The 19622-nt window shown below is 41.9% G+C and overlaps 2 protein-coding genes across 7 annotated transcripts in view; one reads left to right on the top strand and one right to left on the bottom strand.

Annotated features, from left to right (window-relative positions):
- SEC24C (SEC24 homolog C, COPII component) overlaps window positions 1–11017 on the bottom strand; it is a 39018-nt gene extending 28001 nt beyond the window's left edge. For 3 of the 6 annotated variants that reach the window (XM_086751955.1, XM_086751957.1, XM_086751959.1), the window contains exons 1-3: window positions 10905–11017; window positions 3408–3610; window positions 341–427 (exon numbers count right to left, since the gene is read on the bottom strand). In XM_086751955.1, the coding sequence (XP_086608081.1) occupies window positions 341–427; window positions 3408–3582 (262 nt within the window). In that variant the 5' untranslated portion in view covers window positions 3583–3610; window positions 10905–11017. Of the gene's footprint in view, window positions 1–340; window positions 428–3407; window positions 3611–4258; window positions 4313–10904 lie in introns of those variants that run through there. The other 3 variants (XM_086751958.1, XM_086751960.1, XM_086751956.1) reach the window with 2 other exon arrangements.
- Window positions 11018–12488: 1471 nt separating this feature from the next.
- Window positions 12489–19622, top strand: part of SYNPO2L (synaptopodin 2 like) — a 39595-nt gene continuing 32461 nt past the window's right edge. The window contains exon 1 of the mRNA XM_086752430.1: window positions 12489–12833. Coding sequence (XP_086608556.1) covers window positions 12729–12833 — 105 coding nt within the window. The 5' untranslated portion in view covers window positions 12489–12728. The remainder of the gene's footprint in view (window positions 12834–19622) is intronic.

The following is a 19622-nucleotide window of genomic DNA, read 5'->3' as shown; positions in this document are numbered from 1 at the left end:
TGTCAAGTGGAAGACTGCATTCTTTTAAACTAAGGCTTCTCCCTAACAGAACCTGAACGGGGCAATTCAGGTTTTGAAATCAGTCTTCAGAAAACATTAGTCACAAGCCAGGTTTTATCTATGAATCTGCAAGCGTAAGGGATTTCTACTAGGATTATTTCTTCATATCCTCTTTATGTTTCTGGACTGCTGCCTACAAATAGATTGGGAAGTGTTCCACCCACCTCTGCCTGAATAATCAGGTACCCACACCTTTGAGATAAATATTCATAATAAATAGGAACTTGGCACAGAAGAAGTGGCACAACACAAACATCTCCACAGAAAGGACACCATTTACCTATGAAATTAGGTGCAAGAGAAGAAGTGTCAGAGTTGAGAGATACAGGAGAGCCCTTCGAAGGGAACCCCAAGGAAGGAAAGTAACCTGGAAAGACAGAACACACCAGTAAATCAAGCCTGAGAGAAAGCACCAAGAGACAGTGTTTCCAATGCTGAGGACAGTCTGCAGTGCAGCAAATATCATATACATAAAATCCATGTCACATTTACCACATTGTGCCTTAAGCTACACTCCCTCTCACTGTTCTACCACACATAACATATATTACCAACATAGTTCACATCTTAAAGTTAATGCAAGTGTTGATAGTATTATAAACTGAGTCTATGTAAAACAATCCAGCAGCAGCCTAATTGCTACTGGTATTCAGATAATCGTGTTTGCACTTTCAACTGCATGATCTCATCAGAAGGAAACAGACAGACTCACTGAAATACTGGTGCAAACTTGTCATGGTTCTTTCAACATTGTCATAGCGAGAAGCAGCTATTTTCAGCTAGCAGCACAGTACTCCACTTCTGGTCCCAAGCAAGACTAGCATCACTGGCACAGCATTCCCATGTTTCCATTAGTTAGAGCTAGGGTTTGTCACATAAATCAAATGTGAAAGGCTCCTTGACTAAGGATGGCACCTGCTCCCAACACTTCTTCACTCAGTCCTGCAACCAATTTCATTGTTATTTTAAAAATAAATCCCTAAGACAATCACTTTCAGATCACACAATAACACCGGCAGTCTTCCTTTCACTCACCCGTGTTCACTAAGTTCCTATCATTCTAGTGCCTCTGAAACTAATTCTCTCTCCACTACGTTATGCAGCTACAAGTCTTGCTACAAAGACCTGCAATAAACATAACATGCAGGAGATGGGGGTAAAAAGGATAACCATGACTATCTTCACTATCACCTGTCTGCTCTCTTTGATAATGCATAGTTTGTTTGCTACTCTTTTCCATCTGGATGTCATACTCAGTAGTTTACTAACAGGTCAACTTCTGGCTGTTGTGCTAGTGCTCTGAATTTTACATTCTTTCCTTCTGAAGACAGGAATCCTGGATTTACAGTAACAGGGATTTCCTTAATACAGTCTACTAAGTCTAGGAAGGATTGTCTCAGAAGAAGAGATGGAAGAAAAATCTCCACAAACGATGAGTGGCCTTTGCCTGATATATCAGTAAAGTACATGAGATACTATTTAAGAGCAGTGCAATATACTTTTTTTTTTTGTCCAAATGAGACCACCTTGTTGCCCTCAGTGTCACACTACCTTTCAATCACTACTGGCACAAACAAGATCTGAATTTTTAATCTGCACATCTTTATATGCATGTTGTCAAGCTTTCTACCTATGTCCTTACTGAGCTGTCATGAACCACACTTCTGTTGTTCTGAAATGAAAAAGAGACAAAGCAGAAATAACTCAGAAGAAAAAAAGTTAAGCATTTCTTTTAAAGAGAATTTTTCAGATTTGTAAATAATTCTTGAAGTATCTGATGGAATATGCTCACCAGTTTCTTTTCACAAACATCCTAAACGTTCTGCACACTGTAAACAGCCAAAACCTCTTTTCTATAACTAGCTGCACTGATGAAACTTTTCCAACAAATCTGTACTAATCTTTGTCCTTGCTGAATCTCCTTCTCTCCCTCGCTGAAGCAAGTTCAATTTCTCCCCATTCCTTCTATGGGACAAGAAACACTAGTTAGTCAACAGCTACATTGAACAGCCAAACAGAACGCTCAGTGGCTGAGCTCTGCCTTCCCAGGAAAGCAGGGTTTATTTCCTCTGCACAGTGCTGGTTTTCATTATTTTTATAGGAATTTAAACCCTCTGCAAAATTAGTTCAAACCTCACAGATTAAAAGTGCTGTTGGAAGAGATTTATTGAGAGGAGGGGAAGAAGAGGATTAAGGAAAGAAAAGGAAGATGGAGCAACTGAATAATCCATTCTTTAGCACACCACACTAACTCTTCTTTTACACTACTACCCTGCTAGCTCCAGAAAAAAACTCAACAGGGTAATTATTCAGCTCCCAAATTTCAGTCTCCCACTTCTGCTAGTTTCAAGAAACTACAGGCGCTTGGTCTGCTCTATTCTTCTCATCAAGTTTAGTTTGAAATTCAAGAAGCTGCAAAAAAAATTCAAAATGTACTTGGAGGGGAGAGTAACACAGAGACCACTAGCATATTCATAGTTTCCTTAGAATACCAATCTGAAATCTAAACAAATATTTCACAGTGGAAGTTCATGTTGTGCTTATCTCAGCAGAACTGAACTAATCCACATGATTTTGAAAGGCAGAAATGCTTCCACTCAAAGCAACAGTATTTTCTCCTCCACATTTCAGATGCTGAAGTCACTATTAACCTCCTAAAGCAATTCAGATACTCAGAAACAAAGACTTCTCAAGTTCTTTAATAATTTTAAGTTACCCTTTCTTTTGAAAACAGGAAAAACAGTAGAACTACTTTGTTTTGTTTTTTAAACAAACAAAATCAACAAGTGAAACTATCCTGCAGAACCAGGGAAATTCTGGAACACATTAGTTTGTCACATGTCCACAAACTTGCTATTGATTTTAAAGGCATCAGAGAAAACAGCTCCAAATATGCTTTCTGCCTAGATTCGTATACCTTAATCTTTCACGATGGAATGCAGATCTTTCTACACAATAATGTAAAGCAGTCTCAATTATAAACCTGTTACAGTCCCTAACTGCCCCTCAACATAACCTCATGAGGAAGATTGTCCAAGTCAGGTGCTTCAGTACCATAAGGGCAGAGACATACAGTAAAAAAAAAAAAAAAAAAGCAGGCTGTGCTTCTCAATATGCTAATTTTACGAGCTATTAAAAGAAGAGTAAGCCCTCCTAAGTGGACAAATGACAGAACAATAACCTCAGAACATAGAGGAAGAAAATTATTTTTAACATTGTGTAAGCTACATACAGAAGAAAAGATAATTGCTACAAGATAAAGACTAACAATAGGAAGTATATAGAAAAAAATCCATGCACGCAGCAATTCACAGGTTATCAATCATTAAGTTTTGATCGAGAAGTACCTTGTGCAGGGACTGGCTGTTGATATCCTGGCATTGGACCATTATAAGTTCCATATTGCGACTGAAGAACCCCTGGCAATGGCTGTCCTCCGTAGGCAGGCTGCTGGTATCCCTGATATCCAGGCTGAGGTTGCCCATAAGGAGGCCCTGTGTGAGCTTGCTGGTTTACACTCATTGTATTCACATCCCCAAACTAATCTCACCTGCAAAAAGGGGAGGAAAATGGCTTTTAGCAGACATGAAACCAAGCTGGCCAATTTCTCTACTGTTTTCACAGAAATGAGAGCTCCTGAAATACTCGGTAAAGTAAAACATTAATGGTTATTTACTCTTGTACAGCAATTTTTTCAAGTAAGATAAATGCTTTACAAGATCTAGTTAGAAAACAATATTTTCAGAAACTATGTTTTCTATTCAACTTATTCACTGCTTCATCCTGGTTAGACTTGTGATCACTTTCTCAGAAAAAAATACCACAATTCACCATTCTATAGCAGATGATTATCAAGCTTCCTCAGACATCTTATAAACTACTTCCACCTCACAGAACATCAGACTAACAAAAAACAGATTTAATTACATAGATGAGAGATTCCTTAACATAACACTTCAATAATACTGAACAAATTCAGTTTTAATCTGTATGTTAGTCTACTTGATCATGCCTTCTTTTTACAAGCAACATACACTTCACCATCCACAAAGGTTGCTTGTTGAAGTGTTTGATAGAATCCAGAACATGGCCAATAGAGGGGGTTTGGGCTTTTTTTTTTTTTTTTAATAGATGGTTCAAAGTCCTTGTTATATTCATAAATTTCAGAAAACTAACATTAAAAAAGCAGCATGTTCACCTAAGAAAGGTGTTCAAAATGGAAAAGCGTTGCAGGCAAGATGTCACTAAAGGAAAGACCTGAAACAGAGCATTAGAGACACAAGAGATGTTTCTTAGCAAAGTTATGCAGAACATCTTGCTTAACATACAGATTCCCAATTCTTCTAACTAACCATATAAAGAGGTTGACTAACTTTATAAAGAGGAAAACAGAAACGGCATTGGGAGCCCCAAATCAAGCAGGCAATTCTTACAGTACTATGGTACCAAGTAGGCAGATAAGCCACTGAGCCCTTGAATTGTAGAGAGCCAAGGAGATGACTTCACGGGCAGGTGATTCCCTCATGATCTATTTCTCTGGAACATTTTGCATCCCCTGTACTCCTTTGAACACTTTGTGTCACTTTTACTCTCTTCAGCTAAGACTATCTACACTACACTGTAAATAAATGTGTGTTTAGAGCAATTCAGTTTTTTATTAAAAGACCACAGTTTATATAAAAATGCAACATTAAGGTGAAGCAAATAACTAATTTTTCCCTCATATTTTCCTCCAAACCCTACAATGAACTTGTACATTAAATATATATAGTAAATCTTAACACAGAGGAGACATACAGCTGCAACAGCCGTCAGCCAGTTGAGGCAAATCCCAACTAGGAATCTACAGCTTAACTCAAGCGGATAACAAACAACTGAGCTGTTTTGCTTCAGTCAACTGAGCATTGACTAGACTACACCTACCAGTGCTAATGTTGGTTCTTCACATTATCAAAAACATAATATCAAAGAATTATTTCAACAACTGACACAACAGTTGTACAGCAAGGGTAATAAAATAACTACAGCTCTGTAAGAACAATCCACACAGAAATACATTGTTTCAGATACATATATACATATAAAGAGAAACTACATATATCACAACAGAGTGATCTAAGTAGTTACAGAAGAAAGCTAGCATAATACATACCTGCTATAGGTAGTAAACATTACAAATGTCAATATTAAAAATGTTAATGCTTACTGTGAAATTAGATATTAAACTTTATACGAAAGGAAATAAATTAAGTTTTATATTTTTATTCTTCAAGCTGTAAAAGGTAATGATAGGGCTTTTCTAGCAAAAGAACTTATCTCAAAATATTTAAAGGTAAGTTGCTATTGAAAGTAACATAATATTTGCAACAGTTTACAAAAGTGTAACAATTTTTGATCAGTCTGCACTGTTTTTAAACATGATTACACATGATAAACATGACAGCAGAGAGTCATTGTTAAAGATTCTGGTTTCCCACACTTTGACTTATTTCTGCAGAACAGTCTAACCTCAGAAGCCACGGGGCCTGGAAATCTGGACTTTGGGATCTGCTCCTTTCCCAAGTTCCCCTGAAGGCTAAGCTCTTCCTCCTCAGGTAGGCAACCAGCATGACCACACTGCAATCACCTACCCTCAACTACCTCCTGTTCAGTGCAAACAGTAAGCAAAGATGGGGGTAAACAGAAGGGAGAATGTGGCAAGAAGACTGCCTTTTTTTTTTTTTAAGCATTATTGTTGTGAGTGTACTCAGTACATCTCACCTGATGATATTTTACTATTCTCTTTTCAGCCTTCCCTCCCCTCTCTCCTGTGAATATCAGTATTTCCTGCTTGAGCAGGTAATATCTTTTGGCTTATTGCTCTCTCCACAATAATACTGACCAATACTTACCAAGAGGTAAACTCATTTAATGCAACTCTTACAGAGGAAGAGGTTTGAGATCATTTCCTACACTGTCAATGGAAAAAGTAGCTACACAAAGGAGATGGTTCTAACTCAGTGTCCCAGCTGAGAAAAACGTAGACACACCTCAGACCTTTAGCTTGTCCATCTGGCAGTCACCACAGGCTAATCTATACGAGAGCAAAAAGATGATGCTTGCTCCATACTGGCAGAGGGTCAAGGAGGGAGCTAGAAAGGAGGAGGAAGACTCAAGAACAAACTTGGTGTTGAAGTTGGAGACAAGGCTCATTCACTACTTCAGTACTGTAAACATAAGGCTAGCAGCACACTTGGTCATCATTGATGTGGAATATCATAAAGGGCATGGCCAAGAGTATCTACTTCTGAGAAGGCAGAAGACATTCGTCACTGAATGAGTCCATTTTCCTTCTCCCTCAGTACAAGTCATTTGCATCAAAAAGCATTCATTCTGTCTTCACTCAAAATACAGATATGTAAATCAGAACCTGGTCAGTTGAAGAGATAGGGGGAAAAGGAGAATTTTATGCTCTGTGTCTTATGACATGAAGGAAAAAAAAAAGTCAGAGAAAGAATGAAATTTTTACACCACATAGGGAGAAATGGAGAAAACAGGCCATTTCACTTTATAAAAATACTGAGGATACTCTTTTGCATGTAGTACCATACTACCAAAACTAAGTCAAACATAGTATTAAAACATGCTGTTGAACGTCGTATTATTTCTCAGCAGTTACAATACACGAAGCTCAATAAGAAGGACTCATGCTATTGGGAAAACACTATGACAACAAGGGGCATTACTATAAATAATCAATTTTCTTGCAAAGCACGAAGCAGTCACTCTATGTCATTTTCTATTCCTTTGTATAAAGACAGCTGACCATGGAAGTTTTGGTCAAAACAGTTACAAAGCTAAAATTCATCCTGGAACACTGTTATACAATATAGACAACCAGTGCAGATCAGCAACAAACTGATGGGAATAAAATACACAGTCATACGGGGCGAGGAATCATCTCTTAACTTTTACAATAGTTTCCACATTCCTTAGTATCCAAACAAAGCAGACTACAGTGCAGTTTTTATAGTCTGGTTTTTTTTTTTTAAAAAAAAAAGCTAGTGATTCATATGAGCTTGTTTCAATCAGCAAATCTCCCAAATCACTGAGAACCGGCTATTCATCATTTTTTATGATCTGCATTCACTGTTAATTCCCTTTCGAAACCAAAAAGCTTGATCTCATCAGTTCCTGATCACTTTCTAAAGGAAATGTATACAGCAAAATTACTTTCCTTCAGAAAGATGCTTGTGCCTTTTTTACTGCTCAGTATATCTACTTAATTTCTGAACACAGAAATCAAAACCATTTCCAAAAGACAGGACAGAAGGGGGCAATCAACATTCTCAGAGATCAATTCAGAATTTTGCCTACAGTGCTTTTAATGCTTGTTCTGTAACTTTCTGGAGAAGTAGCAAAGTTACACCTTTCTTGTAAAGGCCTAGACTTTGGAGCTAAGAATATTCTTCTGAAAAGCAGATGGCCTGGCTTCTGTTTCAGCTACAGCTTGACTAGGTCCCCTACAACCACTCATGGAATACTTGGTTCTCTTTAAATACAAGAAACTCCCGCTTTGTTTTTCTACAGAAAATCCTGGAAGAGAAGCTCATATCCTAGAAGTCAGAGTGTGGTAACTAATCTGAAAGCACTCAGATCATTATAACAGGATGCCTCCCATACATTTGTCCAAATTAATTCAAATGGCACTACTGGAACTGACTCGCCAATTCCGTTGTATTTCTGTGTTGCTTTGTCTTTCCACTTGGTCAGATTCTCAACTTGTCATACCATAGGTACTATTTTCTTCATCTACGCATTTTGAGTCACCACCAGAAACATCTGTTTTAACAGTTCACGAGATTTATAAGACACAGTTTTCAAAATGAAACTTTACAATTTAGTATCAGTGAAAGTCCAGAAGCCATAGTATTTTCACAGAAGATGCTTTCAGGAGAAGAAAGGATAGATCAGCTGCTAGAACTTCTTGACACAACAGGTCCTGAAGCAGATTTTTGCAACGCAGTCTTTCCTGGGCTGTTTCAAAGACGTCTTTCAGGCTCCAGGACATAAAAAACCACGGTTCACATCTAAGGTGTGATCACCTCTATGTTCTTCTAAAGAATGGTCACATTAAACCCTGTTTTGTTAGGCTGATTCATCATCTTGGGCAAGTTCCAATACAACATACAAGTTAGGAGAGAGAAAGTGGTTAAAAACTTGACCTAACCTTAAAACAACAACTATTTCCAACCCCTGCCGCCACCACCACCATATTTTTACTTAAGTCAACAAAGAGTATAAAGTGTGATTGAAATCTCCTGGTAGGCCTGATTTACATCCCTATCTCTGTAATAAAGCTCTAAGAAAAGATTTCAAAAAAGCTTAGTTATGAGCATTGCTTCTCTAGAGCAGCCCCATTGAGGCAAAAGTCATTGAAAATATGACATTGACAAAATGACAGTGAAAGATTTCTCTCTTCCTTAGCTACCTCCACATACATGTTACAACACGTGAAGTCATCTGACTAATTTCTGTGAACTTTGCACAAGTATAATTGATTAAAAAAAGTTACTATAGTTTAGAGAAGAGGCCAGAACCTATTCATGCATAAGATTAAAATATGTTATAATGCTAAAGAAGTTTTCTTCACATACATTGTAACATTGATCATTTTTCATTCAAAATTTCTGTACTCTGACTTCCTCTACACAAATATGCATTACGCAATTCTCGTCACTCACAAGAAACAAAAAAGCTCAGAATTAGCTTTTCCTAAGGCATACTGCCCAGTTTACACTGTCTTTTAGTGCTTTCTATGTTAACAATGAATTTTAATGAACATGTAAGAACAAGCTCTGTCTTCACAACTCATTGCTAATAAAGCAAACCTAAAGAATAAGAAACATCCACCCTCTCTCTTCTATGGAGACCTTGTTGTTGATCACTTTCAGTCACTCTTTGTACCTTGCCCTTCCTCAGCCAACCATCAATTCTCTCTTGGATTTTTGACCCTCCTGATAATAAGTGTTACGGGAAGAAAATACAGTCCTACAGTAGCAGGAGAAAACATTCAAAGAAGTACAAGCATCAAACGACTCATTAAATAAATAATCCTTTAGACATCTGTTCACTGCTATAACTCCGCTTTCAGCCATGAAATTAGAACCTGTAGTGAATGTCCCGGCATATTAAGAAGAAATATTCCTTGCATCAATGTCGACTTTACAATCTGTCTATAGCAATGAAGAACCCTGAGTGGTACAGCTTCAAGCAGAAAAGACTAGTTCCAGGAGCAAGAACCTTTTCCACATGAAAACAGATAGAAATGTTTACGCTTCCACAGCTAGTGTATATACCTGATTGAGGGTAAGTTTCCTCTAGAGATAGAGGCTCTGGGCTTTTAGGCCACGTATATTTCTATCCACCCTATAACCAGAACACCTACTCTACGAGAAGGGGGTGGGAGGGAGCAGGGGGGGGAAAAAAAAAAAAAAAAAGGGAGAGTTAAAGCCAAAGTTCCCTAAACTTACTCAGGACAACTTCATACTAAGAAAGAGTAAATATTTTCGGATAAAATCAGTAATGAGTCACCTCCCATACTAGTGGTGTGATTTTACACTGCTTGGAAACAACAACAAAAAAAAGACATTGCATGTTAAGTCTCAGACAGCATTTTCTCTCTCTCTAACATCCTCCCCTCAATGCTTGGTAAAGTTGATTAAGGAACCCTATAACAGAAAAGGATCTAGAAATATTTTACTGAAACTATCACATTAATGGCTAAAGATCAACACTGAGTACCAAACTGAAAAAAAAAATTGTATTTTAACATGACTGTACAAATGCTAACGCTAGTGGATAACTTTTGAGGTGAGTGTAAGCAATTAATCTGTGTTTCAGCAAGCACTTCCATCAGCCAGTAAGCTTAAACAGAACTTCAACTACAGTGTGACAATTACCAAGGAGGCTCAGTTCAGATGGTTTTGTAAAGTCTCTCTGATAAAGATTTCAGAGCTAAAACACCATGCACATACTGACAAATACACAGGTACATGCCAAGAATAAAGAGAAATGAAACTAATCCTCATTAAACTCCAGAGAGCATTGCTCAGAAAGAGCAAAAGTGAACTCCAACAGTACAAAACAAACACGTTCAAAGCACCTTCTACATGGAAAGTAAGAGTCCATCTCGCATAACCCCTTTTTCAAGACTACACTTTTATTTTGGTCATATCACCTCCATTCCTTTCTTCCTTCCACATCCAAAGCCACAAGCAGATAATCGGTAAGTCTTACTACCAAATCCAACCAAACTCAGTCACTAGGTCTCCACACAGGATGACTGTCCTCTATAAGCCTGAAACGAATGGAAGCTTGAACAGCCCAACACAAGCACTGGGGGAAGGATTCGTGGATTACAAGAGATTAGGGACGCTGGAGAGGGGGTATCTGCCTCACAGCACACCAGGGCCGAAAAAAACCCGTCCAGCTTTCCGAGACTCGCCGCACCACATCGGGACGCCGACGGCTCCCCTCGGGGCAGCCCACGCCAAAGTAGAAGGCCCCGCCGACAGCCGGCTCCGGCCCCGCAGGCCGGCGCGGGGCGCTCCCGACCAGTCACGTTACCCGGGCCCCTGCAAAGGCCGGGCGTGGCGCGCAGGCACGGCGGGCCCGACACATCGCCCGGCTGGGCGCCGCCAGGCCTCAACTCCTTAGCGGGGAAGGAATCGCCGGCGGCACCTAAGGCTCAGGCCCCCACCGGGCGCGCTGTCAGGCTCCCGCTCGCCCCGAGCACCCGCACGGCCACCGCCAGTAGGCCTACCGCCACCCCCCCTCCGGAGCCGCTCCGCGGCCTCACTCACCGCCGCTGCCCGCCGCTCCCGGCGCTGCTGCCAGGCCTGCTTCCGGTTCCCAGACCCGCCGCTCCCCCGCCCGCTGCCTGCCACGTCCGCACTCCCCGCCAACCCCCGGCCGCCGTCGCGCCCCACCCGGCGGGGCCCGGATGCGGCGCAGGCGCTGTCAGGCTGGAAGCGCACGCACCGCCTCCGCTCGCGGACGCTGACGTCACTCCGGGGCATACGTCGGCCGCCGCGCTGGGCGGAAGTGCGGAGCCGGGCGAGGGGGCGGCCTGGTCCGGCTGGGCACCCGCCGCTGCTCGGGCAGTGGCTGTGTTCGGGGCGCCCAGGGCGGAGCCGCGCTTGCCCGACGGGCGCCGTGCACTTCTTTTGGGCCCAGGGCAGCGCCGGGTGGGCTGCTGTGGTGGTGGCAGCAGAGCCGCGGGGGCCATTTTGTCAGGATGCTTGCACAGCCCGAGAACCGGCGTTGAGGGCACGGCCGCGGTGCCGCTGAGCGGCGGCCGAACACCGCTGAGCTTCTGCCCGCGCCGGTGGCGGTGCTCCTGGCCGTGTCCCGCCCGCGGCCTGGGAAAGACCACGGCGCAGGAGTGCCCGGGGCCAGCCTGGCGCCAGTGGTGGTGCGAGAGTTGTACGCTACTTGGTAGCGTTGTGGTGGTGTGTGCCCAGCAGCGGCACTGGGGGAATGGTGCTGTAGTACTGGCAGGAGTCAACTGAACAACCGCGTCACAGCAAAACTGCGTCCTGTGAATGTTAGGTACAAGGGCGTCACGGAGATTGGTAAGATTTGTTAGTCACTGAGAGCTAAGCACATGCAGAATAAGGAAGAAAGAAGTTTGCCCTCAGGGTAGTAACAGAATATGGCTTAAGCCCTTTAGCAAAAGCAGGAATGTGGACTTTATTTCTCCTAAAACTTAAAGGGATCAAGGTGGCTTGGGAGAGCCAGGAGGTCTTGTCTGCCGTGGTCCTACAGAGAAGACAGTGAAGGACCTGGGTGCAAAGCCATTCTCTTGGCCATTGGGGAGTCTATGTATGTGGTGCCCCACAGAAAACTGTTTCAATCCCATCTGTGTAGCTAATCCTGGCTATTCTGGTCCCAGTGTCTAATATTAGGAGTGGCTGTAGGGGATGCCAGAGCTGCAGAGGGAGCACGTTACATCTATAGTCCACCTGTGGTTTTCAGGGCAGGCAGATAGTGCTATTGTGTAGTAACAGTAGCTCCACAGAGAAAACACAGGTGGAGAGCTCACCACTTGCAAACTGGTCTTGTTCAATTTCTCAGGGTCAGGTGCTATCACCTGATCTTGTGCAAATTTGTGCCTGTGTTATGTCCTTGCCTGAAACTCACACTAATGAATCCTGAGTGCTTAGTGACTCTAGGATTTGCATTTAGAATGGGAAGTGGAAATAAAATTTTTACTGAAATGCTTCCAGCTTTAAGAGTGTCAGACAAAGCTCTGGAGAGACAGGAGGTGCGCTATTTTCAGCCACACTCCGGTGAGAGATCCATGGCCTGTGGGAGGGGGGGGTACAGAGGGTGAGATTGACATGACACGTGTGTAGGACAACTCTGGCCCCTTACCAAGAGTAGAATCAAATGTCTAATCATAGGCAGAGCAGCAGCTGAGAGTCCAGAAGAGCCGGGAAGGCTGGACTTCAGTCTCAGCTCTCCTCTTGTGTGTGTGATCTTGAAGGAGAAAGTGAGCAGAGGGCCTTTTTGGGGACCGGAGAATTGTGGTGTGAATTGTGAGGATGGGAGTAGAAGATACCACCTGTTAAGAACTGGAGTCTGTTTTGAAGTTAGGAAGACAAAATATCCAAAGAGCAGAAATCATGGGAGCTGAAGAAGAAATGCTCATCACTCTGTCTGGAGGTGCCCCCTGGGGCTTCCGCCTGCAAGGGGGTTCAGAGCAGAAAAGACCCCTTCAAGTGTCCAAGGTAGGACCTCGAGATGTGAACTGTGAGGGAAGAGTTGTTCAGCTGAACTCGGATATCCCTTCTGAGTCGGGCATCTTTCACTACTGTTAAGGAATGCAGGAACTCCTTACTGTGGCAGCAGATCTTAAAAGGAAAACTTGGGTGGAATGGTCAAGCAGGGTGTGGGGTGGGATATGGTCCTGAAATAGATGCCACCGAGGTAGAGACAAGTGTCAGGTGAAGACCTGCTTCAGTGCAGGTCTGTACAGCTCAGACACTTTATAATATGTACAGCTCTCCCCAGTTGTCAGAAGAGATATAAACATAGTGACAGTGCAGGAAAAAAAGGCTCAAATATGGAAGCTTCAGTACTTGTGTAAGACGTCCAACTAAAGAAAAAATAATTTAAATCAAAGCAACAGAAGCCATATTTGTAATTCAACTGTCCCTAACGCTTCATTACTATATTCCAGCTTCAAAATAGAAGCACATTTCTTAGGGTCTCTTCTGTTGGTTAAACCTTCTCAATACTGTCTCAAGTGAGTATTTTTGATACGCTAAGCAGGAAATACTGGTTCCATTTCAAGAACTAAAGAAAAACAATTGTTTGGATGGGAGATAAAATAATAAAAAAGGAATAAACATGAACCTTGACTTGCACTAGTTTTGATGAACAGCTGTTAATGTTCTCTTTTCATAGAGACTACTGAGTAGCTTCAAAATTGGGAAAAAAAGTCCTCTGTTTATTAAGCTCATAACAGCTGCATCAGCCTTGATGCAATGATATCTTGGGATGTCTCACTGGAAGACGCCCAGCAGCAGGAATGAAAAAATGCTATGCCCAGCTCCTTCTGTTTCCTTAAGTAGACTGTGCCTCTGACAGATAATTTTAAAATGAAATGTTTTGTGTCATTTGGCTCACCCCAGGCCAAGGAGTGTTTGTCTGTAACATCTGCCAAATGGTTTGGAATCCTGTAGCTTGGCCCTGATATTTCTTACACAGAGAAAGATTATTTTTCTCCAGGAAAACAACTTCTGTGCATACTTATAGAGTTTCAGGTGCTGAAGAGAAAGAATCAATATTCTTGAAACTGGTATCCAGCATCAGTGATTGTTAGGAAAATGGGATTTTCAGTGGCCACATAGACCCTATAGGGTCTAGGATTATTTTGACTCTTGTTTGTCCCCCAATAGACAAGAAACTAGGACTGAAGAGGAAGGAGGTACTGAGTGTCTTATAAAGACTACTCAAGATTTAACAGTGGCAAGAATCCAGGCTAAGTTGCACCCTAAGGGGAATGCAGTATTGCTCAAGGAGTAGTAGCACTTCCAGAAAGGTATTAATTAGAAGTAGCTCTCACCCAGAACTGGGTGTCATACCTTAAGTCTAGCAATACAAACATATATATATATATTTAACAATACTTGGGTGTTGCATAAAAAAAATAATGGAAAATTGATACAGATCCATTTGAGGCTCAAAGTATACATCATTCTTCAAGCAGGACTTTGATTTTATAATTATCATTTGGGCTGTTATTTTATAGAATTTAATGGCATCCAGGTGACCATACATACTCACTGTCTTCAAGGCAACACCATATAAACAGTCTCCAAAGAAAGGATTTATGGATCCTTACTGGGAACCCAGTAAGATCATATCTGAATGTAAACTGCTTAGAAGAGAATAAACCCCCAGGAGTCATGGAGTAACCTAATTGTCCTCCTCTCACCATGCAGAGAGCAGAAATTTGAATCTCAATTTTTGGCTCTTTGAGTTGAAAGATCAACTGTTCATTCTTCTGCAGTTAGGATTTTGCTATTGACACCAGCAGGATGAAGTCTGGGCTGAAATGCTGCCTACAAAACGTCTTCCAAAACTCTTAACATGATTATCGCTGTCTATTTGGATATTACAGTAGCCAAAGATGGGAATGGTCCCATTGCTAAAGAAGCCTGACCAGGGATTGTGGCCTTATGTTATAGCATAGAGAAACAGGGCGGTATTGTCTGTTTCTCTATCGGTTTGTTAGAGCTGGGACTCACGTGGATGAGCAATTCGCTCTGTTCGGCCTCCATCCAGGAGATCAGTGCCATTGGACAGCACTGGGAAGTGTGGTCAGCGGGAAGTGTCACTGAGATTGAGCTTGCCTAGCAGAGGTAAGGTCAAATAACAACACGATGTTCATTAGTACAGTGAAGAATGTGTTGTGCGTGGATGGAAAGACAGATTAGATAAATGAGAGTGTCTATTAGTAAGCTGATTACTGTCAAAGAAAAGACTTTTGGGGAGAAAGAGAAGTGTTCATATGAGACCAGGTAAACTTTGGCTTAGCAGAACAGAAATATTAATGCTTTTGTTCTTTCAGCAAAACCTATTTGAACAGAATGGGGAAGAACAGAACAGGAACATGGAGAAAATGTGATAGGAGATACAAGCATGAATATCCGATAGGTGCCAGGAGATACTTGAGTGGATACAGTCAGTGCCTCGGGATTCCAGTGCTGTCATTTCAGGCATTTTCAACTTCTACGCTAGAAAAGTCATAGTAGTAACACTAAGGAAAGATGCTTACCCTTGAATGCCAAGTCACATTGTTTCTATATACCTTTCCGGATGAAAAAGAGTGATAAAAAGCTAATTTGGGCCTAGTTAAGTGGAAATGAATCAAGTATAATAAATAAGTTATACATAAATGATATACATTGTAGTTACGTAGAGATGCTGGAATTGCTAGACCAGACGAGGTTAATGGTCACTCCATCTCCTCCTTCCTGTTGCCTTTGTGTTTTCCTGTAAGTGTTTCAGAGGAAGTTGTAAACTTTTCTAGTAATGCAACGAGGAGAGAAATTCTTCCACCCCAGCTGATTATCAGCATGCTCTATGAAGTTCCGAAGAATTGACAGTCCTGGTGGTTTACCCTACATATAAACAGATAATTATTTGTGAACAGCTAGTGCTTTACTTGTCTGACTAGATCTTACATGGTTTCCTAACAAAGATTTGGTAACATCAAGCAGCCAGGCGTTCCAAAGACTAAATGTTGCACAAAGTGGGATTTCCCGTTTGAGTTGCTCTTGTATTACAAAGCTCTGTGTAATTCATCATCTTACATGATCAATTTACACAGTCACAAGTCTTCTTGCCTTTCTTCTTTGTAAAGTTTACATCATTATTATAATATTTTTATTGTTTCTCTATATGGAGTTTATGGTAAAATCAATCACTAACTGCTGTTCCTGGTATCTTTTTTGTGTTTTCCTGGAAATTCTTCAGGTCTGCTGTATGTTTTCTTTTTTCTTTTTCTTTTTTTTTTTTTGAGACAAGATGATATTTAATGACATTAGAATGTTTTCAGCATTATTCTCTGTCCTCTTCAAATATATTGGTAGGCCTCTACTTGAATGTTCTGTCATAAGCTGTTCACAATGATGGCTTAAATTATTGGCTTTTTTCAAGTTGCAGCTAACTCAGAATGTACTGTGAGGATATGCATTTTAAGCCACGTCCTTTCTAGGGCAAAGCATTCAACTGGCCGCAGCTAAATAAAGTAAATGAAAATGTTGGAAGTGGGGTGTGAACCCATTTTTCTACAGACTGAAAGGATGCATAGCTGTAGTTTAAACCACTTGACAAAGCAAGGGATCAGTTCTAAACCTCAGTCCAGCCAACACAAAGGGGTAGAAAAGCAGCTGGATCTTCACATATTGGATCCATTCGCCACAGAGCTTCTGTGCCATCCGACTCTCTATGGGTTACGGGTTCAGGGACATGCCTAGAGCAAGATGCTGGAATTACATACCTTGTGGACAGCCTCTTGGGTCATACATAACTAGCTTTGTGTTCAAGTAACCTTATGGAGGAAAACCAGCTCTGTCTGCCTCGGGATCAGGGAAACACACATTGCTTCTTTCAGCTGCCCGGTAAATATTGAGGAAAAAGCTTAAATTTAAATAACATAAGCAAGACTGAAATGCTAGTATTAACGCCAACTGACTATGTGGTTCCAGATCTGTAACTGCAAATTTCTATTCCTTTTATCTTAAACTCGTCTACAAGAGCACATACTGACTATTTTGTTCCACACAGTCACTTACAGTGTCTGGGTGCTAAAGGCGTCTGATGTGTAAATGAGGGATATAATACTGATGTGTATATGAACAGGGTACCATAAAAATTCAGTCTCATAAAAACAGATACTGTAAGAGTGGAGGGCGAGACAAAAGAAGAAGCAAAAGAAAATTTATTAGTGTCTGGGGAGCCCTCAGTGAGAAAGAATAGATTATTTTTAAGTTACAGTTGTATTAAAATATTAACTCAGTAATGAGTAAGCTGAAAGAACAGCAGACTTTGATATGCTCAGCAGGCAGATAGACAGCAGGATCAAACATCAACAGAGGTCATGAATAATTCTGCAGAAATGAGGAAGTTTTAGAATATGGAGAACTAGAGAAACAAATAAAGGTGAAGATAAAGAGTAAAGAATCCCAAAACAAAAGGAAAATCTCATTGTCTTCTTAGTTACAGCAATGTCCTTTTAAGTGAAATCAGTCTAACTACCATGCATTCATATTTGGCTTACTGTGATTCCTAGTGAATCTTTTAACTCATACCCAGTGAAGCAGATAAAGTATAGTGGGATTTTACACTACCCCTTACCAAAATAAAGCAGATTTGGTATAGCTCAGTAGCTGCAGTGCACACGGCAACACAGCGGAACAAATCTTTGGCCAGAAACAGTAATCAGGAAAGAAGGCAAGTAAGCACAAAAGCAAGGGAAAAAAAAAGTATCCATAGATGGCAAGATTTTTATTTTAGAAACGCTGAGGGAAAAGTACATGGTCCTGACATGTACAGTATTCCTTGCAAGGAGAAGCTATAAATGATGGGAAGGGTCACTTATTCTGAAAAGAGAGTAAAGGGGAATAATGCCATTAGGTTGCTGGAGGATTTCTTTGCAATAAGGATATGTGCATCAAATGCACTTGAAACTAAACAAAATGTGAAATAGCTAGTCTGAGAATCATAGAATCATAGAATCATAGAATCACATGGTTGGATGGGACCTATAAGATCATCTAGTCCAACTGTCTTCCCACTACCATTGCTGCCACAGCTACTAAACCATATCCTGTAGCTTCTCATCAAGCCGCCTCTTGAACACTGCCAGGGACGGAGACTCCACCACCTCCCTGGGCAGGCCGTTCCAGTGCCTTACCACTCTTTGAGAGAAAAAGTTTTTCCTCAAGTCCAATCTAAACCTCCTCTGGTACAACTTGTGGCCATTTCCTCGGGTCCTGCTGTTGCCTGGAAGAAGAGGCCAAACCCCTGTTCATCACAACCTGCCTTCAGGAAGCTATAGAGTGCAATGAGGTCTCCCCTGAGCCTCCTCTTCTCCAGACTAAACAATCCCAACTCTCTCAGCCGCTCCTCATAAGACTTGTGCTCCAGACCCCTCACCAGCTTTGTTGCCCTTCTCTGGACACGTTCCAGGGCTTCAATGTCTTTCTTGTAGTGAGGGGCCCAAAACTGAACACAATACTCAAGGTGCGGCCTCACCAGTGCCGAATACAGGGGGATGATTACCTCCCTGCTCCTGCTGGCCACACTATTTCTAATGCAGGCCAGGATGCCGTTGGCCCTCTTGGCCACCTGGGCACACTGTCGGCTCATGTTCAGCTGAGCATCAACCAACACCCCCAGGTCCCTTTCCTCTTCACAGTCCTCCAGCCACTCAGCTCCGAGCCTATAGCGCTGCATGGGGTTATTGTGGCCAAAGTGCAGGACCCGACACTTGGCCTTGTTGAACCTCATGCCATTCAGCTCAGCCCAGTGATCCAGCCTATCCAGATCCCTCTGAAGGGCCTCCCTACCCTCAGGCAGATCAACACCGCCACCCAACTTGGTGTCATCTGCAAACTTACTGAGGGTACACTCAATCCCCTCGTCTAGGTCATCAATAAAGATATTGAACAAGATGGGCCCAAGTACCGACCCCTGGGGGACACCACTTGTAACAGGCTGCCAGCTGGACTTGACTCCATTAACCACCACCCGCTGGGCACGGCCCCCTAGCCAATTCTTTATCCAAAGAAGGGTATACCTACCCAGTCCACAGGCAGCCAGTTTCCCTAGGAGAATACTGTGAGAGACCGTGTCAAAGGCCTTGCTGAAGTCCAGGTAGACCACATCAACAGCCTTTCCTTCATCCACCAGTCTGGTCACCCAGTCGTAAAAGGAAATGAGGTTGGTCAAGCACGACCTGCCTTTCGTGAACCCGTGCTGGCTGGGAAAAGTCATAAGATATGACATAAACATTAAGCTCATAATCAACCAAAGCAGAAACATAACATGGAACTATATTAGGGAAATAATTTTTGTGAAGACGAACAGGGCAACTTTTAGATGATGCAAATGTATGCAAAGCTGCCTTTAGGGATCCTGCTAGGAAACAAGATTTATTCCATGAGAGGGGAAACCCAGTTACTTACTATACAAAGCAAGGAAGGCACTTGTACCTCCAGCATAGTCTGGTGCATGAGTAATAGTGAAGAAATAAGTGGAAAGTGGAGGCTTTCCAGCTGGTACTGATAGTAGAGGAGAAAGACCTGGGAGTGTTAGTGCATCACAAGAGGATAATGAGCCAGCAAAATTATGCATCTCTGAAAAAAAGGCAAACATAAACAAATGAGCCTGACGAAACCATATCTAACTGAGATAGGAAGGCATTGATGTTACTGTCTAATGCACAAGTGGGGATTCACTGGAAATCTCACCTCTGCAGCCAGCCACTTTCAAGAAAAACGAAT

This window comes from Chlamydotis macqueenii, chromosome 7 (assembly GCF_036417535.1).
Source record: "Chlamydotis macqueenii isolate bChlMac1 chromosome 7, bChlMac1.mat, whole genome shotgun sequence".
Taxonomy (NCBI): domain Eukaryota; kingdom Metazoa; phylum Chordata; class Aves; order Otidiformes; family Otididae; genus Chlamydotis; species Chlamydotis macqueenii.
This window is presented reverse-complemented; position numbering and strand designations above follow the sequence as displayed.